This window comes from Danio aesculapii, chromosome 16 (genome assembly GCF_903798145.1).
Source record: "Danio aesculapii chromosome 16, fDanAes4.1, whole genome shotgun sequence".
In the NCBI taxonomy this organism is placed as follows: Eukaryota; Metazoa; Chordata; class Actinopteri; order Cypriniformes; family Danionidae; genus Danio; species Danio aesculapii.
In genome coordinates, this window is record NC_079450.1 from 16,491,048 (window position 1) to 16,518,982 (window position 27,935).

The window sequence follows — 27,935 nt, forward strand, 5'->3', positions numbered from 1 at the left end:
TTTTCTTCTCCCCTCGCCGCTGGCCTTTCGGTGGCTTACCTGCGGAGGACAAATGGTGACAACTGTGAGATAATTTAAAAGACATACTTTTTGGTCATTTTCATTCATTCATTTTCCTTAGTCTCTGATTTATCAGAAGTCGCCACAGTGGTATGAACTGCCAACTATTCCAGCATATGTTTTACGCAGCAGATTCTCTTCCATGTGCAACCGGTACACCCATACACTCTCACATTCACACACATACTCATGTACTACTGCCAATTAAGTTCATCCAATTCACCTATACCGCATGTCTTTGGACTGTGGGGGAAACCGGTGCACCCAGAGGAAACCCACTCCTAACATGGGGAGAACATGCAATCTCCACACAGAAATGCCAACTGGCCCAGCCGTGACTTGAACCAGCGACCTTCTTGCTGTGAAGCGACAGTACTAACCACTGAACAACCATGCTGCCCTTGGGTCATTTTATTTTTCACCTTTTAAAAATTAATGATTAATTTAAACTTTTTATCTCACAAATTTTAGTTTTCCCTCTTGAAATTGCTAGCTTATGTGTCACAATTTACCATCACTTATTTTTATAACTGTTATTTTGCAATTTTGAGTTATAAATATAAAATTATGAGTCTTTTTTAAGATATAAACAAACTTTTTAGATGTTCTATAAAATGTTGTAATGTTTTACAGTTTTATTGAACATCTAAGAATTAAAAAAAAGTTTGTTTATATCTTAAAAAGACTATAATATTTAAGATAATTTTATATTTCTAACCTAAATTTTCAAAATAACAATCCGAAAAGGACGGTGCAGGGGCGCAGTGGGTAGCGCTGTCACCTCACACCAAGAAGGTCGCTGGTTCGAGTCTCGGCTGGATCACTCGGCATTTCTGTGTGGAGTTCTCCCCATGTTGGCGTGGGTTTCCTCCAGGTACTCCGATTTCCCCAACAAGTCCAAAGACATGCTATAGGTGAATTAGGTAAGCTAAATTGTCCGTAGTGTATGTTTGTGAATGAGAGTGTATGGGTGTTTCCCAGTGATGGGTTGCAGCTGGACGGGCATCCGCTGTGTAAAACTGCTGAATAAGTTGGCGGTTCATTCCGTTGTGGCGACCCCTGATTAATAAAGGGACTAAGCCAAAAAGAAAATGAATGAATCCTATCCAAAAAATGGGCTTACAAAAAATCTGATCACCCAGAAAAGTAATTGTTCATCTATCTTCTAAAGACGTATTAATAACATATTGTCACTTATTTAATAAATGAATTAATGCTGTTATTCAGCAAGGTGTATTAAACCGTAACCCATAAACAAAATACTACATTTCTATTTTAAATAAACGCTGATCTGATCTGACGTAAAATTATTATGGTTTCCACTAAATATTTACAATATTTACAATGTTTCTTTCAGCATCAAATCAGCAGCGCCAACCCGATTTTACTAAGTAGGAAATGTTTCATGGATTAACATCTATGTTGATCCTGGAACAACATTCCAATCAGCTAATCAGAATTAAGGGATACGTTTACCATTTATATTAAGTTTAGGCTTACAGTTATGTTTATGCACTTCTACATGATTGTAATGCAATTATTATTCCCCTCTGATTTTAGGAATAATTTACAGTTATGGTTGGGTTTAGGGGTATGGGGTATAGGGTATAGGTATGGATTACATTTTGAACAAAACTTATGTTCCAGGATCAACATAGATGTTAATCCAGGATCGTATCGTACTTTACAACATCATGACATGCTGCATATTCGATTTTTTACTAATTATGTTACACTAAAGACTGAAGTAATGATACTGAATATTCAGCTTTGCCACTAAAATAATAAAGGTACACATTTTCAAAAATGTATTAAGACAGAAAATTATTTGGCACTGCAATAATATGTTAAAATTTTACTGTTATTGCTGTTTATTTTGATCAAATAAACACAGTTTTACCGAACATAAATGACGTCTTCCCAACTGACCGTCAGCATCCATCATAAACAGCTTACACATTAACACTCACGTCTTGATTTGTGTTTAAAAGTAACAGTCGGGATGTTTAGGAGTGATGTTTTTTAGCGCCGCAGTGTTTACACTTTTCGGGAAAATGACTTACAGTGTCTGCACATTAATCTGGGATAAGAGAAAGTGCTGTAACCAGATAAAGTACACACACAATATGAGCGGTCAGAATTTGGCAGGAATTGGGGCTGATTTATTCCCCGTGCAGGCGTGTTGAATCATTCTATCATTGTATTAATCGGACTTTAGTGATTTTCCCATCATCCCTCATCCCTCTCCCACTCCAGATGGCATTACTCATTCATCCTAAGATGACCATTGTTCTTAATTTTGGGCTGTTTTGCTTGGGAGACATCCCTTCAGCAGTCATCACCTCCATTTAAAAGTATTCTCCATAGATTATTAAGGGTTTGATGGAGGCCAGGTTGAGGACACATTTATAAAGTTGTGAAACAGCAGAACCATCTGCTGCGTTGTGTGAGTGCTAGTGTCTGGTCTGGGCCACAAGATGACAGTCTCGTACAACAACTGTTTCCATTTAGCTTTTCTCTCTTTCACACTCTCATATTGTCAAAGGTTTGTTAATATTAAGCACTCTAAGAAATAAAGCTGGAAAATAGGTTATATATATTTGTGCTTTACAATAATTGTGGTTACCTAACAGAAATCGCATTATTTTTTCATGTCAATATTTTCTTCTCCACTGTAAAAAAATAAGAGTCTGCCATTTTTAAGCTGAATTAAGTCTTTTCAACATCTATTACAATAAACTGATTAAAACATGAAGTTAAAAAGTAATAAAAATTAAAAAAATAATATTAATAATATTTTACTAGATATTTTTCAAGACACTTCTATATAGCTTAAAGTGACATTTTAATGCTTAACTAAAGAGCAATTAGAAATCTATAGCTTAAAGGGGATATTATTTTTGCCCCTAAAATGTTCTTTAAAAAATTAAAAACTGCTTTTATTTTTGCTGAAATAAAACAAATAAAAAACAGACTTTCATCAGAAGAAAAAAAAAAAAAATTGAAAGGGGGGCTAATAATTCTGACTTCAACTATATATATATATATATATATACATATATATATATATATATATATATATATATATATATATATATATATATATATATATATATATATATATATATATATATATATATATATATATATATATGTAGTATTTTGTCATTTATATTTGATAGGGTTGATGAAAATGGCTTCGTATATTTAAAATACAGCAAAATACTTTGTAAGAAGTCTACATGATGACATCATACAAATCTGGCCTTTAATAGTGGTGCTTTCTCAGTTATTTGCCAAGACTTGAGATCAGACTACAAAATTGATTAATATTGAAGAAGCTGGTCAGTGCTTGGAGTATGGATAGAAATTATGCATCACATATAAAGAAAATAACAGACAAATAGCACGGGGTAAATTCGGGAGCAAGTAAAAAAAAAAGACAAACAACATAAAAATGTCCTACAGTGGCGATACCTACAAAACTTCAATGGCTGTTTCAAATGCCAGAGGCTGATCTGCAGGTGCTCTTTAAACATAGTTAATTACAAACTTTGACAGAGTTAATCAGTATGAGACAAAAATATTTAATAATACTCCAATCTACAGACTGGTCAAAAACTCCCAACTCAGGTTTTTTGGCAGCAAAAACAGATAGTTTACATTTTTAGATATGTTTTATATTGTGTATTGAAAAGTACAATTGCAAAAAAAATATTTATGGAAATGACTAAAACTGGAGATTTGAGTAGTTTTCAGAAATCGTGATTTTACACTGAAGAATTCAATTGAAAAAAAAAAAAAAAGATTTATTTAACAAACTATGTGAACTAAAATATATCACCCTTTTAAAATATAAGACTGTTATGAGATGGTGTCAATTTTCACAATAGCTAGAGTTATAGAGCTATTTTCCAACTCATTATCTGCATTAAATAGTTTTTACAGTGATTAAAAAGATCATCTTCAAGACAGGACTTTCTGTATAAAATTTGTACAAAATCTAAACTAAAATCAAAGATAAACATAAGTTACATTTTTTTTATAAAAATCTGCTCAGTACTGTTAAGGGGAATGAGGTGCAGAAAAGCTGACTTGCTCAGAGAAAAGCTGTTGTTATCAAACTTTGTTTACTCCACTAAGTCAGTTTAATGGTGAAGGCCTATTGATATATATATATATATATATATATATATATATATATATATATATATATATATATATATATATATATATATATATATATATATATATATATATATATATATATATATATATAAACTTTTTAACATCTGTGATGCTGACCAACTGGAGAACAGAAGTTTTTCTGTACACAGCTTTCAAACATTACAACACAGGTAGTACAAAACATGCCAGTTCAAGAGCCATTGTCTGTATATGCTCTTGATTCTTCTACTATTGAACGCTATGAAATGAAACCACTCATGTAATGAAAGATGTCCACAACAATAATTTTTTTTCTTTAGCACTTTTGCAATGTAGATTAACATGAAGTTTTAATAAACTAAAACTACTTCAATTCAGTTGTGACAGTTGAAGTTCAGTTTTGTTCAGTTCAGTGTACTGTTAATGTCACTGCTGAAAGCCAAAACAATGAAGAGCAGCTCCACTAGACCCAGCCAAGCAAATGAGGATCAAACTTCACCAACTGATAGAAGTAAAGAAAAAACCTTGAGAGAAGCCAGGCTCAGCTGGGCATAAAGTGCTTCTTTTTGTTGCTGACATACTATCAGTGATATTGTAAAGTAGGACTGTGCAATATGACTGTGTATATCGTATAATGTCTATAGTTCATATTATGCTCAATCGTTTTTTTTTTGTGGTGTCACAAAATACATTGTTTATGGTAATACATTCATTCGTTCATTTTCTTTTCGCCTAAGTCCCTTTATTATTCTAGGGTCGCCACAGCTGAATAAACCGCTAATTTATCCAGCATATGTTTTACACAGCGTATGCCCTTCCAACTGCAACCCTTCACAGGGAAATATCCATACACTCTCATTCACACACATACCCTACGGACAATTTAGCTTACCCAATTCACCTATACCACATTGCACTTGAAACATGAATAACTAGATCATGAGAAAGTTGAAATGTTGACAGTACAATGTTTACATTTTTCATTTTATTTAGCATTATTTTTTATTTTTATGTAGGACCTGCAATCATTAGTTTTTTTTTAATATGTATTATTTATTAATAATTATTTTATATTTCTAAATTTTTAATCAAACATTTGCCCTAAAGTTATAAATAAACTGAGATATATGATACATATGAATAAGTACGGGACATGGTGGCTCAGTGGTTAGCACTGTCGCCTCGAAGCAAGAAGGTCGCTAGTTCGAATCCCAGCTGGGTTAATTAGCATTTCTGTGTGGAGTTTGCATGTTCCCCTTGTGTTCGCGTGGGTTTCCTTCGGGTGCTGCGGTTTCCCCCACAGTCCAAAGACATGTGCTACAGGTGAATTGAATAAACTAAATTGGCCGTAGTGTATGTGTGTGAATGTTTCCCACTACTGGGTTGCAGCTGGAAGGGCATCTGCTGTGTAAAACATGCTGGATAAGTTGGCGGTTCATTCTGCTGTGGCAACCCCTAATGAATAAAGGGACTACGCCGAAGGAAAATGACTGAATGAAGGAATAAGTACATTTCTATACTTTATCATAGTTCCTTACATGTGGTCAATACATATAAACCAGTAATTGATTGAATTGACAGAAATGTGATATATATTGTTATCAGCATATATGACTACATAATAATATAATACTTTTGTCATATATTTCCCAGCCCTATTGTACAGATATAGCAAAGTAACAGTATGAGAGTTAGAAAATTGTAACAGCATTTTCATTTGTGGCTGAACTAGACACTGAAAATGTTAAAGGTGGGGGGGCGACCCATCAACTGCAGTGCGAGAACTTTATCACCATTGTGCTCTTGTGCAACGGCTCCATTTCCTTCCAGGAACACAATTCCTGCAATTAGCGTACAGTACGTCTCTTTGGAATAAAACTGTCAAGATGAGCAACCAAGGTGAAGCCGGCCAGCTGAACGTTCAACACCGGAAAAAGCCAACGACTGATAAGCTCATCAAAAATAGAAAGACTTAAAATACGAATTCTGGTAATGTTACTTCATCTCGCCGTTGCTCAACACTCACGTCTAGCCAATTTCCATTATTGTCAGAGGCTTATCGGTGGGGCACGGATGAGGATTGGAAAAGTGCTGAGGTGGACAGCCACCTCTCCCCCGCTTCTCCCCCCACCCCCCAGAGCAGGCTCTATTAATCATCTCTCCGGACTCGCTGCCTGCTGCAACCCACACATTCCTGGGGTCCAGCCAGGGTGACAGGGGGCCATGGCAGCCCCGGAATAAGCTAGCCCATGACTCTTGTTTTGTGACTCAAATGAGTTCATCCTCGAGCCTGTTGTGATTGTACTGTGCATTCTGAACAGGCTGACTCACGTACGGTGTCTGACCGGTCAAAACATATACACACACACACACACACATTTCACAGGCTGTCGTCACCTCCCCTCTCGCTGTCCCGTCTCTTTAAACACAGGAAGTTCCCTCCACACACACTGTTGTCTTTGCTGTAATGATTTGGAGATCAATGGATTAGGTGTAATCCTCTGCCTTTCCCATAAACCAAGTTGTAACATGACCAGAGAGTTGTTGCGATTATTATGGATATGTTTACAGACACCTGTTTTATTTAATCAGTTATTGCTTTTCCTTTTCCTTTTAAAATCCGCAACTTTAAAATTGCTAGTGGCATGCGGGGGGTGTGGGGGGTGGGGGGTTTGTTATCCCCAACCATATAAAAATCCAATAATAAGGAATAAAGTAAATGCAAAAGGCTTCAATTTAAAGGGATAGTTCACCCAAGAATATAAATTCTGTAATCATTTACTGTCCTTTCCCGTGTCACAAACTAGTTTGAGGTTTCTGTTGAACAGATATTTTGAAAAAAGATGAAAATCTATAACCATTGACATTCATATTAGGTTTGGGCGATGTCGACCAATTTGGCATTGTACTATGTCTAATGTGAAACATTGCGATGGACGATGACATCTTCGTCGTAGGTGGTGGTGAATTAATATGAATAATTAATTAATTCATAACGGATTCATTAGTTGTAGGCTACCGTTTCTACTACCTGACCCGCATGGTCTTTGTTTTACCCATAATCAAATCATAAATAAATAAAGATAAGTTACACACAAATTACCACCTGTCAATCACTTTTTCTGCGGGACTCTGGCATGAATAGTCAAAGTGATTGGTGTCATTATAATGGCGTCGATAAACTTGGTTGGTAAAAAAGGTGCACGATCAACAGAAACCAACCAACAGTATCTGAGGTTTTCGCTAAAATTACTAAGTACAAGCATGAAAGCAAAAGATTGAAGCAGTGTACTGATGCTGTGACACGTTACCTGATAGATTCAAAGACCGAAGAGTCGTTAGAGGCAAGATTAATTAAATATCACGTTTAACAACTACAGTGAGACACGATCCAGTGGTACATCCTTGATAAACTGTCCGACGTGCACTGCTCTCTAGGGTTTTGTGCTCAAAGCACACGCTGACTGGAGCTCAGACGTACATGTATGCTGCAGCGCAAGCCTGTGTGTGGTCACATGATGTGCATTTTCATCTGTATAGTGTGGATGGAGGGCTTTTCAGAAATGAAACGCCAGTGTGGACATGAATCATTTTCGTTCTAAAATGCCATTTTAAACTAAGACATTTTAGTGTAATTGGGGCCTGAAGCCCTGCTCACACTGTGAGATTTCAGCCACAATTTTGTCCTCTGAGACAAATTTCGGAAATCCTAAAAGATTCCTGAAATCCTATAGGTTAAAATTAGTGATCTTTGATCATTGGTTTGACATGTTCACTGACAGCCGCTTAGTGCCCGTTGCGATCAGATTTTTCCTACGACTATGTTCTGGCAGTGTCCGAAGATTTTGGGGCCTTAGTTCATGTTTTAAGGGCACTTTTTATCTAAGAGAAAAAAAGGCATGTGCCCTGCACAGGTTGAGCCCTATCTGTACACATGCCTGATTACAGCTAAGATCTTACAGTGAGACATGGGAGCCATGACATCTCGCACAATGTGAGCCGGCCTTAAGTGTGTATTTTTCGCGAGCGGGTTGCTGCTGCGACGGGGGCGGGGCGGAGGATCGCAATGCCGGCTCAGCGTTGCGATGTTTATCGGCCATCAGCTATGGACAATGGCATCGTCTATCTACCCAACCCTAATCCATATTTGTTTTTCTTACTATAGAAGTCGTTGGTTACAGGTTTTCAGCTTTCTTCAAAATATCCTCTGAAGGAAACAAGGGTTTATAACCAGGGTGCGAATTACACAGGTTTGGGGGGAGGGGGGTTGTCTGACCCCCCTAATTAACGCTTGATCGCCCCTGATGGACATAAAAAAAATGATGTATGGGGGGTCTGCCCTTTAATAGTTAAGAAAGTTTGCTCTGAACTGTATCATAAAGAATATTATTAATTAAAATAATAGATAACTTTTTTTTTCCAGGGTTGCAGCTGGAAGGGCATCCGCTGTGTAAAAACATGCTGGATAAGTTGGCGGTTCAATCCGCTGTGGATGAATGAATGAATGAATGATAACTTAAATATTTATTTGACCAGCCCAGTAATGGTTCATACCATTGTGAATGCATATTTGCATACAAACATTAGTTCAGTGGCGCCTTACAGCAAGAAGGTGGGTGGTTCGAGCCTCGGCTGGGTCAGTTGGCATTTGTGAGTAGAGTTTGGAGTGTGGAGTTTGCATGTTCTCCCCGTGTTTGTGTGGGTTTCACACAAATACCCTTGCTCAGAGAGTAGCCGATTGTGGACTAATTTCAATGGCTGATGCTGCTAGGACGATCACGTCAGCCCCAACTTCAGACACGCCCTTGGTCAAGCATTGACGCTAAAGCCCTGTGTAAATCAGGCATAAGTGTTTACAAAACATGTTTCTTGTAAGATTTGTACTGTAGGTGTCTGTAAAACTAATTACATAGTTTATATTGTATTATACTCTTGCGCGCACATGGAAGTTAAACAGTAAAATAAAAAATATGTGCAGTCTTTCATGGTCATCCATTAATAGGTGCAGGAATGCACATCTGACACCATTTATTAATATCACAAATGTCACCGAGAACTATTCAATATCCCTCAAAACACTAAAAACATAATAATAAGTTTGATTAATAAATTCGATGTAATTGAATAAAATCACTGAGGCATATTACCGTACATAATTGTAAAACTTGACGCCCCCAATCGTCAATGTATAATTCTCACCCTGTTTATAACCACTGGAGGGTGAGTAAATAGTGAGTACGTTTCCATTTTTGAGCGAACTATTCCTTTAATGTTGAATCTGAGCAAAATTTTACAGGTGGTCTTTGTACATCTTAAAATAGCCACAAGATGATGGATGTATTCATCATTTCTGGCTGAATCAATTGATTTCAGTCCCGTCCTCCTCTAAGATATGTTGCAAGCTTGCAATGATCTGCAATGAGTTTGTTTCGTAGCGGAGTCTAGATGTTTCAACATAGGTGAAACGGGGAGTCATCTGGCTCTGATTAGGCATTATTCTTAAAGGAGTGATTGAGAGGGCAGAAAAGGAGGAGATCTTGGAGGAAGAGTGAGATGAGAGGGTCAAAGTGTGTCAGGACAGATGGAAGAGTGGGGGGCAGTAAAATGTGAAGCTCTCCTCGAAAATCAGCTCAAATGCTCCCAGGCTGCTGCTGGTGAAGCGGGCTGAAATGGGATCTGATGTCGGGTGCAGTGGGGCACGATTTCATTAATGAACCCTGGGGGTTGGGTGGAGGGAGGCGTGCTGTCGTCCGGGGGCTTTTGGCAGGAGCCAGGCGGGGATTAAGGGCTCTGGCTCGTCCCACAGGAGGAATGCCCGGGCTTTGAGAGCCCAGTATAGCTGCTCTCCCTTAGGGAGGTTGGTACTGGTGTGCAGGGCAGAAGAGAGCAGAGATACATGCAGAGGAGAAGAGTTCAGTGGATGACTGAGATACACACTAAACTATAATGGTGGGATGCCAGATCTGCTCTGACATAAAACTTGAACTTACGATGTTATAAGAGCATCTGAACAGCTTTTTTTTGTTGGGACGTTCTAGGGACCTATGGCCTGTTTCCATTGAGTGGTACAGTACGGTACAGATTGGTACGCTTTAATGTCCGTTTTCACTGTCAGAAGGTACCAAAAAGCAAACCGTACCGTACCACTTTTAGACTGTTTATTCCTGGAAAACATAAGTGCGTCACACCATGTGCATGTCGCTTCCTAATTACATACACAAGCCACAGTTCTCCATTTAAAATTTGACATTACATTTACACACATTTGAAATAATGAACTTGATCACACAAAATATATAAACGAACCCTTACTTAGGACGATCAAATGTTGCTTCGGAGTTCATTCTAAAATGCTGATCTGGTGCTTAAAGGGATAGTTCAGGCAAAAATCCATTGTTTACTCACACCGTAAAAGAATGCTGGGTTCCACACAATTCCTTCATGTTGTCCCAACACAAATCGATTAAGTTAACCTAATCATTTTTTTTTGTAAATATAAGTGGATTGAACTTAAAACATTTAAGTTGTCCCAAAAAAAACCTTAAGAATTGTGTTGATTCAACTCATTTTAAATTTTAATTGGTTTAAACAAGCAGCTAAAGCTAATTTTTGAGTGCATACTTGACTGTTTGTTTGTTTTTAGAAACCTGCACAAAAAATCTTGAGTTATTTATTTAACCCAATGGTTCAGTTTTTTACCTTTATTGAGTTATTTATTTAATAACTCAACCAGTTGGGTTAAACATTTTGAATTTCAACAGTCAATTGATTTAACTGATACAGAACAGCTGTATTATTATGGGTGCGTAATGCTGTTTTTGCGCTATATCTTTTTTTTAAGCTCTAACACAATAATATTGTGTGTTTTTTTTTTTTATCAAATTACTTCTCCGTTTTCTATCCATTTGACCAGCACTCTTAAATATTGATGATACAAACACGCACTTTGTAGCCAATCTATGGATAAAAACGCTGTGTGTGAAACTTAAAATGTAGTGGAAATAAAGCATTTTCAATTTTTTTGAAAACTGCATGTTATTTATTTACACAGCCATAATTATAAAATTAATATATTAATTTAATCAAAACAACCCAATGCATTGGGTCAATTGTTATAACCCAATGCATTGGGTTAAAATATCCCATAGTTAGGAAAGTGCTATAATAACCTATTGTTGGGTTATATGTTGGGGCATTTTTAACCAATCTATTTTAACTGAGTGTATCCATTGACTTACATAATATTTGTTTATCCTACTATGGATGTAAATGGTTACTTCAACATTCTTTGTATTCAACGAAAAAAAAAAGTAATTTGGAACAAGTCAAGGGTGAGTAAATGATGGCAGAATTTTCATTTTTGGCTGAATTATCACTTTAAGAAATGTTCCTTATAATTCTGAATGTTAAAAACAGCTATGCTGATTGTTTTCCAGGATATTTTTATGAACAAAGTTCAAAAGAACATAAGCTAATTTAGCTTATTCAATTCACCTAGAGCGCATGTCTTTGGACTATAGCGGAAACCCACGCGAGAATATGAAAACTCCACACAGAAATGCCAACTGACCCAGCTGGGACTTGAACCAGGGACCTTCTTGTTGTTAGGCGACAGTGCTAACAATTGAGCCGCCATGTCGCCAAACATCCTATCTTATCTATAAAACATTCTAAATCATTTAACTTCCGATCAATTTACTTAGTACTTGTTTATTACAAAAAAACAAACACAACTTTTATTAAATAAGAAAAAAACTGACCTGAATATTTAAAGGCGAGTATCTATAAATAAAGTTTATCAATATTAAAAAGCCTCAATGAGCACATGTTGACACTAGGAGTTCAACTAGACTTGTAAACTCTGAAAGGGAAAGGACAGAGGCCAGACACAGGGCTGCGTTTCAACAAGCTGTGTAAGAAAAAGGTCAAGATTAGTCAGAGAGAGAACACGAAAGAAAAACAAATGACAAGTAACAGGAGAAGAATGGAGAGGGATTTGGCTGGGGCAACGACAAGTAAAGCAGTTGCATGTGTGTGTGTCTGTGTATTGAGAGTGGGGGGCGGACAAGGAGGATGTATCAGTGTCAGAGGGCAGTTTGGGATTACTTTGAGCTGCCGGGGGTCGGACCACTGACCCTGCTGGTGTATGTAGAACATAAACATGGACAGGACAGAACCCCAGCACATAATTAGCGTTAAGTTGATGTTCCAGGAGTTGGGGCAGCTGGGTAATCACAAGCGGGGGCGAGGTCGATAACCGGGCCTGCAGTGTAGCTAACGCACCCTCACCCGTGGCCCCCAGCGGATCAACACTGCACTGTCTCCTGCCTCAATCTAACAGGGAACAGAAAGTCTTTCTAGGCACAAGCAAAGAAGCTGCAGTGAAACAGAACGTATATTTTAGAAGAGATCTACACTCTTTGATTTTTATTGGCATTGATGGTTCTGTGAGGAACCTTTCACATCCACTGAACCTTTTAATTTCACAATAACAGTGGAATAGTAGAAATAATAGATGCTTGTTCGAACCGGAAACCTCACAGACCATTTATCAGCCCAAAAATCAGTGCAGCATGAGTTTTGAGCAACCGCATTTGCTTATTGTCCAATCTCGATCATACAACTAATATTAAACAGAGCTGCAATATCCAGTGAGATGCAAATGACGTAGACAAGTAAGAAGGCTCTATTGAAAGATGTACACTAAGTTCTAAAAGTCCACAAATAATACACAACTGACCAGGGGCCTCATGTACAAAGACTTGCGTTGAATTCTGAATACTAAAACATTGCGTACGAACAAAGCTGTGCGTACGCAGTAAAAAAAATCATATGTATGAAACACTGCGTACACGGAATCCCACGCATATTCTCTTTGTACATCCGAATTAACGTGAAACTGAGCGCAAAACCCCTCCCTGCCTCCTCCCCTTAATAAATATGGTAATGACTCTAATTTGGCAAAACCAAACAAAAAAGCAATGGAAAAGCAAGCAAAAAGAGAAACTTTGAACAGAATGGGAATTGGAGGTGCTCCTATCGGAGGTAGACCGGAGTAAAACTTTGAGGAGAGAGTTGCCTCAATTGTGGGTGACACAATTTTAGAGTTGATTTAAATATTTTATCTTAAATGTTGTCAGATTTTAATTGACTTTTACAATTTTTACATTAAAAGATATTTTAAAGTTATAATAAAATAAATAAAGTGCTAATTCCAAAAACAATGGAATAAGCAGGATGTTTTTCTAAACATTTTGGTACTGGTTTTATTGTATAATTTCATATGGTTGACTTGTTTAAATCCTTCGTATGGTTAATTGATTTAAATCGAGAAATTAAGCCTTGTGCAGTATAAAGGGCACATATTTCTGCCTATCTGACCTATTTTTGGCTCAAACTATAAAAGGAGAAAAGAATTTAATTGGTTTGAAATTGAATGTCTAATGAATGTCAAACGTCAAACTAACTTTGCCGTGGGTCAACAGCATGGTAACCTTATATACCTGCTAGACATGCAGAGGATCCCGTCCCATACTGCTGACATTGCACGGCTCAAAGATACTTTGTAGTGTGCAATTTAACAAAATTGCCTCTAAGAGTCGCCAATGGAAATAAAACAAACACACACAAGAATTGCACGTATGTCAGACATAAAGTTGGCGTGGACCAACGCACATTCTCACGTTAATTTCATCGTTAGTAAATCCAAACAGGAGCATGAAATCTGGCGTACGCAAAGTTTTTGTGAGTACGCAGCATTGATACATGAGGCCCCAGGTAATTTATTTATTGAGATTTTTGTAGATTTCACAAACACCTTGTTCCATTGGGAGGGGCTCATCTTTTTGCCCCAATCCCTTCCGAAGGGTTTTACCTTCGGAGGGAAGTATTCATTGAAGGGAATAAGGGGTGAAGGGGTCAGAAATTATCTTTTTGGAACACAATCAGATGATCAAGGAGATGTGGCCGCATGGCACTTTTTGTCTGCGATGAGTTATGACTATGTTTCTAAGTATATACACTACCTGGCAAAAGTCTTGTCATCGATCCCAGTTGTAAGAGCAACAAATAATAACTTGACTTCTAGTTGATCATTTGTGAAAGTGGCAGAAGGTAGATTTTTCTGATAAATCATCTATTGATCTTCATCCCAATCATCACAAGTACTGCAGAAGACCTATTGGAACCCACATGACCCAAGGCTTCATTGAATCTGTCAAGTTTGGTGAAGGAAAAACCATGGTTTGGGGTTACATTCAGTATGGGGGTGTGCGAGAGATCTGCAGAGTGAATGGCAACATCAACACGGTATCAGGTATCAAGTCTTGAGGTATCAAGACATTTGTGCTGCCCATGACAATATAAACCACAGGAGAGGGCAAATTCTTCAGCAGGAGAGCGCTCCTTCTCATACTTCAGCCTCCACATCAAAGTTCCTGAAAGCAAAGAAGGTCAATGTGCTCCAGGAATGGCCAGCCCAGTTATCAGACATGAACATTATTGAGCATGTCTGGGGTAAGATGAAGGAGGAGGCATTGAAGATGAATCCAAAGAATCTTGATGAACACTGGGAGTCCTGCAAGAACGCTTTCTTTGCCATTCCAGATGACTTTATTAATAAGTTATTTGAGTCATTGCAGAGATGTATGGATGCAGTCGTCCAAGCTTATGGGAGTCATACACAATATTAAATCTTTTTCCACTGCACCATGACTTTATATTCTATACTGTACATTATTTCTGTTAAGTGACAAGACTTTTGTCTAAGCAAAGTCAGACCTTACTCTCCTAATTTAAAAAAATAAATAAATAAAGGATCATATTTTATTTTGCTAAAATAAGCGTAATCTAGAGGCCTTTGTCTTTCATATGAGCCACTTCTGATACCAAATGATCAACTACAAATCAAGTTATTATTTGTTGTTCTTAAAACTTGGATAGGTGACAAGACTTCTGTCAGGTAGTGCATTTATTTATTTAATTTATTTATAATTTTTATTTATTTTATAGTTTATTATTATTTTATTTATAACTTACATATATACAGATGAAGTCAGAATTATTAGCCTCCTTTTGAATTTTTTTTCGTTTTTAAATATTTCCTAAATGATGTTTAACAGAGCAAGAAAATTTTCACAGTATGTCTGATAATATTTTTTCTTCTAGAGAAAGTCTTATTTGTTTTATTTCGGCTAGAATAAAGCAGTATTTAATTTTTTAAACATTTAAGGTCAAAATTATTAGCCCCTTTAAGCTATATATTTTTTCGATAGTCTACAGAACAAACCATCGTTATACAATAACTTGCCTAATTACCCTAACCTGCCTAGTTAACCCAATTAACCTAGTTAAGCCTTTAAATGTCACTTTAAGGTGTATAGAAGTGTCTTGAAAAATATCTAGTCAAATATTAATTACTGTCATCATGGCAAAGATAAAATAAATCAGTTATTAGAAATGAGTTATTAAAACTATTATGTTTAGAAATAAGTCAAAAAAATCTTCTCTCTGTTAAACAGAAATTGGGAAAAAAATAAACAGGGGGGCTAATAATTCTGACTTCAACTGTATATATTACAGTAGTATATAGAAAAATACTATGCATAGACATACATTTATACATAAAGGTAAAGTCGAACTCTAGCATCCAGTTGTCATTCTATGACCCTAAACAACTTTCTTGCACAAAGGGCTCATCGGAGCCTGAAGTGTCCATCAGTTATACCCTTCAAAAACCAATGGGCCCTTAGGCCAGTTTTAAGCACTTTGGTTCAGGATGACACTTTAATATGGCAGCCATGATTGTTTTCACTCCAAATTTCCCTTTAGAGGACAATATAGCTCAATTGGAATGCACCATACATGATTTGCCACATAGTTCTCCAATTTGTCTCCAACATGACTCTGTGATTTAAACTAGTTTAATGTGAAATGACACAGTGTCATTCACAACAGCACCTTTCCTTTTTTAAAAACTACTACCTTAAAATTAGCCATAAAGGAGAAATCTAAGGAAGTCAATGTTTCCATACACCTAATTTATTTGCATTTTGAATTATCGCATTAAAATATGTTTAATTGAGATGCTAAGATACACATGCATTTTGAAAATGCGTATAAAAACATATAAGAATAAGTGGGTAGGATAAACCTTTTATTCGTTAAGAAAAAATTTACATAAACTAGTATGGAACCACTTTTACCAGTGAGCCGACCATATTGTAAAACATCTGAAATGTTGTTTTGGTCATTCTAAAATGCCTTAACCAAACTTTGTCATCACAGTGGTTCAGTATTATTATTTTTATATTATCATTACCTCCAGAACAGTCTTGAGCATCTGCGTTCCCAAAGAGTGCCTCACGCTTCTAAACGCCACCCTGCGTTCATTGCGTGCATGGATGTAAACATAGCTAATGACTTTTTGAAATACTATAAATGTGCTTATGATTTCTCAAAATCTTGAATAGATTTAATTATATTTGAATCGAGATTATGTAACAGAGTTATAGAGATAAGTGTGACATGTTTTAGGTGTTTTTCTGTTACATGAGTTCACATGCTAATCTCCAATCCTTCTTATTTTCCTCTGTTTCCTCTCAATGTGCTGAGGCCCAGAGTGTTTATGAGGTGGAGAGCGATGGAGAGTCGAGTTGGCCTGCTGTCTGTCATAAAGCAGCAATGTCCCACAAATACCACTACACAAATAAACATTCAAAACATAACTGGCCAAATATGGTTACGCTTACAACTGCACAGATCTTTGAATCTCTTCCATGTATTTGTTTTGCATCGCTTGGGAAATTTTTCTGGCACTTCCTTTTATAATTATAATCTAGACGATACAAAACAAGCATTTATATGATAATAAAAAGAGCAAAGTCAATGTTTTTGTTCTAAACTGGAAAAAAGCCTACTGGTAATTCCATTCGCTAAGTTGAGTATTACTGTTTTTCAGAGTTTTGGCCTGATGGGATAGTGCCAGTCCCCAAAAATAAAAGTTATCATTTGTTCACCAAGGTGTTATATAATGCTGTATGCCCTTCTTTCTTTGCAAACCACAAAATTAGAAAATTATGCTCACAGTTGTCCATAAAAAGGGAGTAAAAAAAGTAAAAAACAAAACTATAAGAGAATGATTGCATGTGTCATGCTGTATATGTTGTGTGTTCCAAGGGCTCTAGAATGATATGATTGTTGGTGAAAAACAAAATCAAATTTCATGCATCCCTTCATGAATATCCTGACTTTGAATGTTTGTGCATGACTGTGCACATTTATGAGACTATTAAAGTGGTAATTCACTTCGACCTTCTTGTTATGAGGTGGCAGTCCTAACCACTGAGCCACCGTGTCGCCTAGCAGTGGACTTGTATTTTTATTAGAATTTATTCTTCTAAATAATAATTTATTATGAAATCTATATTAAAAGATTTTTAAATGATCCCTTTATCATTATTTTTATCATCCTTGCAAGGAATGGGCCTTTATTATCAAGTGAGGCGACCACTAACCACTGAGACATCGTGTCACTGTGCTGTAAACATACATAAATATATCTAAAAAAAAACAAAAAATCTGAAAGGGACTGACATTAAGTTCCCCAAAGAACCTTTCAGTGAACACTTCTTTATTTTTTATGAATTAAAAATTTCCACTATAAAAAACCTTTTTGTGCAATGAAACGATTCTTTGAATTGAACAGATTCTTCATGGAACCATCAGTGGCAGTAAATAATGTTTATTTGTAAGAGTTTTAAAACAACACCAAGGTGAATAAATAAAGACTTCACTTTTCATTTTAGGTGAACTATTCCTTTAAGTATTAATGCTGATTTATACTTCTGCGTCAAGCTCACGTGTATGGTCCGGAGCAGCCTTCGCGAGGTCGCATACCCTTTATTGTGGCTGACGCTGTTGCTGACGCCGCGAGCGAGTTTTAGCTACTTTGTACACTGAGGTAGTGTTCAGAAAAAATAAACACCTGAGAAGAAACTCGACACAGAGGAACATAAAAAACTACTGCCAGCTTGCATTTCGGAAGTGTTATTGCAGAACAACACAAACAACACGCAGAGGTATAAATGCATGACTATGCGCAAGTTGGCACTGTGGGTCACAGCGATCGCTCGACGCAGAAGTATAAATCAGCCTTTACACTTTGGTTGTCCTTACAAACCAGTGTGTCCACGGGCTCTTAAAAAGTATTAAAAGTTGATAAATCAATTATGAGAAATTTAAGGCCCTTAAAATGTATTAAAAAGTCTTAATTGCGTTTTTACGAGGTCTTAAATTGTTCAAGCGTTATCCAAAGTGTTTGATTCCAAAAACGCATAAATATATTTATTTTCCTCCTAATATGAAGAATGGCGTGCTAAATCCACGTGATTGGTTCCGGCCAAGCTCCTTCGTTCGGGTGATGCCACGTCATTTGCGACAAACGCGGGAAGGTGATGTGATGCGCTCCACATGTAGTGAAACCATAGAGCGAAACAGACGGCAAAATGGGGAAATGTAAGTTTGCGTACTCCTGGTTGAAGAAAGACGAGTTTAAACTGTGACTGAAGCCTGTTGCAGAAAACAACCGCATAATATATTCTTTCAAGCTTTGTTTCCTCAGAGCTTATCTGAATTCTGTTGTATGGTTGTTCTCCATTGATTTATTTAACTACAATTCTTTATTAAAAACTGTTTATGATGATTAAGTAGCGATGAGGTATTAAAATATTCTGAGAATAATTCTTAAAAAGGTATTGAAATTACCTTTATGATTCCTGCATATACCCTGCAAACACAAATGATACCTCAAATCTTGCAGCTTTTTACTTTTCCAAGTGATCCAAATTTAAGGGTATGACAGGATTTATAATGAATAAACAAACAGCCCACTTACATCTCTTCTTTTTGACAAAGCATTCCCTCTTTTCTGAAGTTGGAGGGCATGGGCTCCCCATTGGAGAAGGATTCTGAAGGACCTTCCTGGTCCTTGTTTCTTCGCCCCATTTGAAGCCACAGGTTTTTCCTGAGCGCGAGCAGGGGCCCCACTCGCTCCACTCGCTCACTTCACAGTGCACTAAAACACAGTTAACATTTCAGAGAAGCCACACACATAGCACTGAGTCTCGACCGCAGGTGTCTGTTAGAGACTCACCTTTCGGGATGCACTCCATTGAGTCGTTTGGCTCAAACTCATCAGGACAGACATGATGGCATTGCCCTGCGTGAAGGAAGTGTCCCAGCATACATCTTGTACACGTATCACTGTTCTGACACAAGTCACAGAGCGCTGGACATGCTGTGAAACACACATACACACACATATAGTCAGTTTAATTTTGAGCTACTTTCACAGTAGTGAAGCTTTTAACATTTTCCCCCCAGTGAGTAATGATGTAGCACATCTAAACTCCAACTCTAAATCAAATCTGCGTCTTTCTTAATTCTGGCATTGACAAATATGATATTAAAATTGAGGACCGTTGCTGCCAATAGCCTAGTGGTTAAGTGCGCCGACATATAGCACCATGCTGCTCACGGCGACCCGAGTTTGATTCCCGGCTCGAGGTCCTTTGCTGACCCATCCCCTTTCTCTGTTCCCAACTATTTCCTATCAATTCTCTGCACTATTCTATCCATTAAAGGTAAAAAAAGAGGACCTTTTGAATGAACTGATTCACTAAAAACAAATGTCTGATTCATTTTTATGACTTGATCTGAATTCTAATGGCCCCCTTTCTAATAGTGTAGTCTTTGAAGGGCTAAAGATTAATTTAATTAATTGGTCAATTTAGTCATTCCTTTTTTATTTTGTAATTTTTAATTCTAGTGAATTGGTTCAGTCAAACAGTCCTGTTTCTTATAAACTGTTCAATGTCAGATCCATTGTAGTGAATCAAACAATCATCCCTTAATACTGCTTTTGAAAGTCCAATTAATTTTAGGTAGGTAATCTGATATATTGAGTGAATCGATTCATTTGGACCTTCCTCTCTGTAATCTTTTATTTGAAAAACTACAAAAGTAATCCTATAAAATGTGTGTTTTCAAAACACACTATATTCAAAAGTGGTTTACATTTAGACCCTATTTACACCTGGATTTATTGCAATCAACTTGTGCCTGGACTGACAAAACACATCGTAATGTCTAAATCAATAAAACATTAATTATTTACACTAGTGGGTGCAAATGAGGATAGCAAAATAAAGTAAACTAATGCCGAGTTCAGACTGCATGATTTTAGCCCCCATTTTGACTCGGTGACAGACAAATCGGTGCTTGTTCACATGATTAACAATCGCACAGTGTGAACTATCAAAGACACGATCTGAGAGAATCGCCGATGAGTCGCTGATGCCCATGAGATATTTGGCATGCTAAATATCTGGACCTGTCGGCCATTCAAAGTTAAACCATGTGAAATGTGTTCTGATTGAAAATAACATCGGCGATTACCTACAGCCAATGAGAGAGCAGCATCCACTAGTTTGAGTATCTGCAGGCCAGCGGGAGGTTGTAGGAGAAGTTAAAAGTGCTAACTTTCAGTTTATTTGCACCCAAGAAACGGAGGAAAAACTAGTGGAAATTTGGCAGGAGCACCTATGTGAGCAATATCACAACCGGGTCAAAAAAGAAAAAAAATAAATACATTTTCTACCCTTATTAAAGGCTTCTTTCTCATTATGTATTTAATAACAAAGGATATACTACATGTGTTTGGTTGTGAGACATAATTTGGACAAAGTTGTCAGCGATTCTTCCTATTGTAAAGTCATGCAGCGTGAAACCCCCTGTCGCCGATCCATCTTGCAGTGTTAACACAGCAGCGACAGAGTGCTACCCCAGATAATCATGCAGTGTAAAACATCTGTGACACGACTACTTTAAAAATCGTGCAGTCTGAACTCGTCATAATTGTGATAAGTTTTGCCACCAAAATTTTTAAATGAATGAAAATAGAAAGTTAATTTAAAAGCCAAAAACTCTTTATAAAGTGGACTAGAAAGTGATAGGAACTGAGCTGCTGCATCTTTACTTTAGGATAAACCAACTTGTGTGTTAAAAATGTAAAGATCTGGGGAGTGCAATGATATGAGGCAATTATGTTTTTCTGGAACCTGAAACTACTGGTTTCATTTTAGGCATTTTATTTCACTTGCCAAAATGTTTGTAATACTTGTACTCAGCAACAATCATTGCAGTTGGCTTGTCATCAGAGCCTGCAGGCTATTGTTGTGGCTAAAGGTGGCTAGTTGTGTAAATATGGTCATGCTAACAGATGTCTGAATGAATATTGATTAATTGTAAGCCATTATATCCAGGTGAAATTGTTCTGATGCAGATTAAAGGGATAGTTCACCCAAAATTGGACAATTCTGTCATTATTCACTCACCCTTAACTTGTTCCAAACCTGTCTGAATTTCTTTTCTCTGTTGAACACAAAATAAGATAGATGCTGGAAACCACTGACTTCAATAGTATTTGTTTTTCCTACTATAAAAGTCAGTAGTTACAGGCTTTTAACTTCAGTGTCCAACAACAGAAGAAAGAAATTCATGAAGCTTTTGAACCACTTGAGGGTGAGTAAACAATAGCCACTTTTCCATTATCGCGCTCAAAGCGAGCGTGCCAGGGCGAGCCAGGGCCAGTCGCGCTTCCACCATCACTTCCGGGGCCTGATACGGGCCCGCCGAATACCTTAAGCCAAAGAAGGCCAGCACACTGGTTTTCCGATCACACAGGAGTGCCAAAAAATAAATAAATAAGGCAAAGAAAAACACAAAATAGGCTATTCCAAAAAACACCTTATAGGCTACGGGTCTTCTTGCTTATGATCGCCCTTATGTTTCCCTTTTAAATGTAAGGCTGTTGCATAAAATAATAAAGTAGTTTTAATTTATAAGTGATATTGCCTTGCTGCATCCTCCTTGATGTTTCAATAACGCATAATAATCTTTACATCTCATTAAAGACACAGCAGCCAGTAACTTTCAATTGTCGAGAGTTTTTGTCAAGTTTTAAAGATGAAACATGCGCGTTTAGATGCATGTGTGTGAGAGACTGGCCGAAAGAGCGCTCGCTTGACAGCTCTGTTGATGCCGCGAGCGGCTGGGTTTATTTGTTTGTTTTATGTCCTCAAACAAGTGTTTATGTTTTTATATGACATGGTAAAATTAAAAAATGAAATTTTAAATGTAGATAGCTGAATATAAACAAATATAATGCGTGGAAATACATGGGTCTGTGCGTATAGATTTATAACGTAATGCTGTACAGAAATGTGTAATTTGTTTGTTTCTGTTGTCTTTAATCGTTTCGTGATGATGCAATGGTGTGCTTTATCTGCCTGCCTGATTCCCGCTGAACTGGGTGGGTTGTGTGATGTTTAATTCGAGGGACATTCTGGGGGCGGGGGTGACGCACTGCGAGCTACTAGCCCGACAGTGGAAACGCGACATGATTTCGGCCTCACTGCTCAAGCTCCCAGGCGATTGACACGGCCCGGTCTGAAAAAAGCCCTGGCTCACACTGGCCCAACAGTGGAAATGCGGCTAATGAGCCAATTTTCATTTTTGGTTGAACTATCCCTTTAATTGCAAATAACAAAAAGAGTTCTTATATTTTAATTACCATTTTTCTAAATTATAGCAATTAAACTGTGATAATGAGAGAAATGTTGAAGGTGTTTGAATATATTTTTTGGTTTGACTGTAAACTGGGCACTCACCAGCAACACACTCTTTCTTGGTATCACTGGGCACCAGCCCATCTGGACAGCTCTCCATGCACTTGCCCTTGTGCAAGTAGGATCCTGCTCTGCAGCGCAGGCAAAAGTTCCTGTTAAAGCAGGAGTCGCACTCTGACCCACACTCTGCAAGACAGGTTACACACTCATTACCACATCACCTGAACTGAGAAGACAATGCTGAAATACACAGGCCACTGCCCATTGCTTTATTACCATAACTATGAAATACAGTCCTCTGTAGTGTAAGTGTTTCATGCAGAAACTGAGACTCTTACTTATGCAGTCGTTCCTGTCTGGGGAACGTGTGCCGTAGAAACCATTGGGGCAGGAAGCCAGGCACACTCCGATCTGCCTCATCCCGTCCCTCTCCAGGTGAATAAAAAGCTTGGGTTTGCAGGTCAGACAGCCATTGTAAACCGAGCAGGTCTGACAGCCTCCCTGGCAGCCCTGGGAGCTCACGCCTGATCCCTCTGTGATACAAAGAGCATCTTTATTTCAGCATCAAATCACTTCAAAATCGAAAGATTTGGGAACTTATTTTTGGTACTTGTTAAATCTACTTATTTAAAATGAGCTGAAACAACATGTTTATTGAGATGTTTTGGGAAAAGCTTGATTGTTTTATGTTTAATATGCTTAAATGGGTTAAGTTAACTTAATCGATTAGCATTGAGACAACATGAATAGATTGTGTGGAGCCCTGCATTTTGTACAGTGTATAATGGATTTAAGACAATTAAATTTTTTTGTTTTTGTTTTGTGGTATATGAAACTACTAGTTTCTGTTTAGGCCTTTTTTTTCACTTGTAATTGGGTTTGTAATATTTGTAAACAGCAATAATCATATTTGTATATTTAGGAGTTGGCTTGTCATTACCGCAGGAATCAAAAGCAAAAAAGACAAACAATATTAGCTTGAAATGTAGCACATTTAGATAAATGTTTATTGTTGCCTGTAACTGGTTTTGTCTTATAACGCAATAATTGCTTCGCTTCAAAACTTTTATAATTCAAACTAGTTCTAACTTGGGGTGCGTTTCTGAAAACCATCGTTAGACACCTAAGGTTGCAAGTTCCGTTGTTACAAACATAGTTTGTTGATTTGGCGTTTCCCAAATCCATCGTTCCAATGAACATTCGCAAACTGCGTTGCAAACTTGTATGCTTGCAACTTTACCTCTGGAGCTGTAGTTAGAAACATAGTTCCTGGCTGTTCTATTCCCAGTTATCCCCCTGTGCCCTATTCGTTTAGAACATTCTGATATTTAAACTTGGAATGATTAAAAAAAGCAGTAAAGTCATCTCTCCTAGGTATAATTTGCTTTCAAAGTATTTTTACAGTTCAGTTTTTGCGATATTCATGTTTACAATTGCGTTGCCTTCGTAGTGCACTTTGAAAATGTCATTTTGAACACAGCTGTGGCTCATGACGAAAGCTACAGGTGACCTGGTATTTAAAAGCGGAATTTATGTTATGTCTCCAAAGTTTGTGAAAACAAAAAACAGCATACGTTAATGCTTTTAATTCATAGTAGGTACTTTATTAAGTATCTGTACTGGATATGACATGGGCCTGTTGGTTAGAACATTTCTGCAGTGGTTTGCATGTGTCAAATTGTAAAAGTAGATCTTTTTGAAAACTCTAGAAAATTCTAGATCTTCACAATTTAGCATCACAAAGGCCTTTGGATTAAACTAATGGAACATGGATAGGATATGATAAAATTTGTGGGAGGAGTGTGTTACAGTGTAAAACATGTAATTTCCTGTTGCAAGCAGGTGGCGTTATAACTGTAACTGGATATTGGCATGTAAACGTGTTCAGGTCAGGACTGTTATCAAACGTGTGAATTTTGAGGCAGATCAGACAATGCATGCCTAATTATAACGACTTCCTTTTTCATGGCGAATCGTCAAAGTTTGAGAGGCCGCCACAGACTCGCCCTTCAACGAAAACTCTAGATCTTCACCATTTACATCGCCAAGGCCTTTAGATGACAATATCCAATTTTGGTGTTAATCTGATCCCTAACCCGTAGGAGGAGTTTGTTAAAGTTGGAGTTTGCATGTTCTCCCCGTGTTTGCATGGGTTTTCTCTGGGTGTTCCGGTTTCCACCACAAGTCCAAAGACATGTGGTATAGGTGAATTGGGTAAGCTAAATTGTCCATAGTGTATGAGTGTGAATGACTGTGTATGAATGTTTCCCAGTGATGGGTTACAGCTGGTAGGGTATTCGCTGCGTAAAGCATATGCTGGATAAGTTGGTGATTCATTCCGCTGTGGTGACCCCTGATGAATAAAGGGACTAAGCCGAAAAGAAAATGAATGAATGAGTTTGTTAAAGTACAATGCCTGGAAATGGCAAAAACTGCACTTTTTCAGTGGAGGAAGTTCAAAATAGCCAACTTCCTGTTGGGTTTGAGATTTCGCTCCGAAAGACAGTATTGGCATGTTTGACTGGTGTGTGTAAATCGTAGCTCGGGGGCCAGTCCATAAAAAGCGCATAGGTGGCGCTGTCGAGTCATTTAGCCACACTCACTTCCGAAACCTATAACAAACGTAAATTTTTGCCACTTCTGGGGCGTGTGCGCAAAGTTTTGTGAGTTTTATGACATGTTTAGACCCTCAAAATCGCAATTCATTTCGGAGAAGAAGAAGAAGAAGTGCTTGGTCCCTAATAAAATCTCACTAGTCTGTATTGTATAATGATATTAAAATAAACCACTGATAAACTGCTAAACCTCTCATTGGTCACATGGGTTAGTGCAAGCTAATACCAAATATATAAATGTAAAATGCTCAAGTCATGTTTCACTGTTCATAAAACAACATGATGTCTTAACCTAATGCGTGTATTGAGACCTGAAAACCAAACAGAAAACCTCTCTTTATCCACCAGCACCTATAGTTACAACAAAATATACTTGGCATTTACGTGGACATTCTCAACATTTATAAGAGCAAACAGGAATGGTGGGTATGACTAAATGGTTCCAGGTTCTCCGAAGAAAGAACAGAGCCATCAATTAAGGCTACAGCAGTGACCATAATGTAGTGTAATAATAAACACGACAGGAAGCACAGTCATCTGTGGATTCTCGCGGCAGAGAAACTAATCAACAGAGACACGTTGCATACCGGGGTTTGCACGCAAACGACAGCACAGTAGCCTTTGTGTTCATAAGCGCGCAAACAGAGCCGCCTCACTGTCACAAAATCCCAGACAGAATCATCTCGTCTTTCCTGCAGACCTCCAGCTGCGAAAACCTGCAGAAGCGGCCCACCACAAATGCATGACGGAGGGGTTACTCAGTGTGCAAGTGACATATTTAGAAAACACTCTCACTCTTAACTTATAAAGCTGACCTGTTGCATGACCTGATGGCAGACCCTGAAAATGAATAGAGATATTTCTGAGAAGTGCATTCAAAGAGTTTTCTGCAGTTTCTTTGCCTGAGGGATTGTCCATGACATCGATGCACTATTGCCTCAATGTTTTGGCTGGGGAACTGAAGAAGTCAAAAGTGATCGAGTTCACAGTTACTGTGAGAAGAACAGACGTTTACTGATTTAATCGTATCATACAGCAAAGTACCTCACTAAATCGAGCAGGGTAAAAAATGAGTATCGGTGAGCATCTGTGATTGAAGTCAATCAGTTCCAGGTGTCTCTGAACGGTCAGACGCTTAAAGCTGTGCTGTGTTTTAGAAGCGGGTTCAGATTATCTGGATGAGGGTGAGGCAGGGCAAAATGAAGATTGCTCAAGCTCAACTTCAGAGAGGAAAAATATGGCTTGTACTTTCACGGAAGTTGAAATGATATGGCTTGAAAGCATGTTGAGAATTTCAGCAACCATCAGCAAATTTTAACTGTAAGACAGCACTTAAGAAAGTACCAGAAACAATGGTCACTAACATAATTTTAACAGGCTTAAAAGGTTGTCTTTTTGCCTCTAAAAACAATTCTGATAATGATAAAAGACATCATAAGTATGATTCCTAGTAATTTGAATAAACAATAATTTCACCAGGTAACAGCACATTTTAACAGTGGTGTAAAGTGTACTGAAAATTCACACTCAAGTACCATTACTTGCCCAAAAATGTAGTCTAAGTAGAGTAAATATTACTTAAAGTATGAGTAAAAATTGTTAAATTTTAAAAGTACTCAAGAGTAGTGGCATGCTACCCACTGCGTCACCCAAAGGGGGTTTAATATTTCTGATTTCAACTGTATGTATTGGTGTCACGTAATTTAACATGTTCTTGTTAAATAAGCAACAAACAGACATATTTAAATGGTTAAAATAGCTGCCATGGGAAAAACCTAGTAAAGATAGTGGTCTAGTATGGATATCTACACTAACAATTAGTTAGTTATTGTCTTTTCAGAGTGTCACAGTGTCTTTCTTTCATGTCATCAAATGACTCTCTTCAATATGCTACAGTGCTCAGCATATACAAGTACACCCCTCACAAATCTATTTTTTAAATTCATATTTTTAATAGGAAGCTATACAATATTATATTTGTATATATACATTAGTTTAGTCATTTCTGAAGCCAAATCTGGAGTTTATCTAACAAAATAACTTACGATAATGGTCCAAAAACTAGTACACCCAAATTTATATGTTATAGAAAAATATTTATTACAAATTTAAACTATTAAAACCATTGTTACGCTAAATTACATGTTAAAAATTGTCTTCTTAAAAAAAAAAGGTAAAACCAAGTTTACAGCTTTCAGATATACAGAAGGACAGATAGAAAGATCTTGCTCTTACATTCCATAATACTGAACTCGAGCAAGGGCATCAATGTTGTTTTTCTGTCTTCCTCCCCTGATTCCCAGAGTTCAGTCTTGGCCGCCAGATTGCCATAGATCAAGGATATTCTGTTTGACATATCTAAGCAATCTTTACAACTGCTGTCCATTTGCCCACATGTGTTCCTGCC

At 37.4% G+C, this 27,935-nt stretch overlaps 1 protein-coding gene across 1 annotated transcript in view; it reads right to left on the minus strand.

The window, feature by feature from the left end:
* Positions 1-27,935, minus strand: part of rspo3 (R-spondin 3) — a 35,016-nt gene that overhangs the window by 798 nt on the left and 6,283 nt on the right. Inside the window, exons 2-6 of the mRNA XM_056475196.1 lie at positions 23,252-23,446; positions 22,956-23,099; positions 19,379-19,522; positions 19,121-19,300; positions 1-39 (exon numbers count right to left, since the gene is read on the minus strand). The exon at positions 1-39 is cut by the window's left edge and continues 798 nt beyond it. Of these exons, the coding sequence (XP_056331171.1) occupies positions 1-39; positions 19,121-19,300; positions 19,379-19,522; positions 22,956-23,099; positions 23,252-23,446 (702 nt within the window). The remainder of the gene's footprint in view (positions 40-19,120; positions 19,301-19,378; positions 19,523-22,955; positions 23,100-23,251; positions 23,447-27,935) is intronic.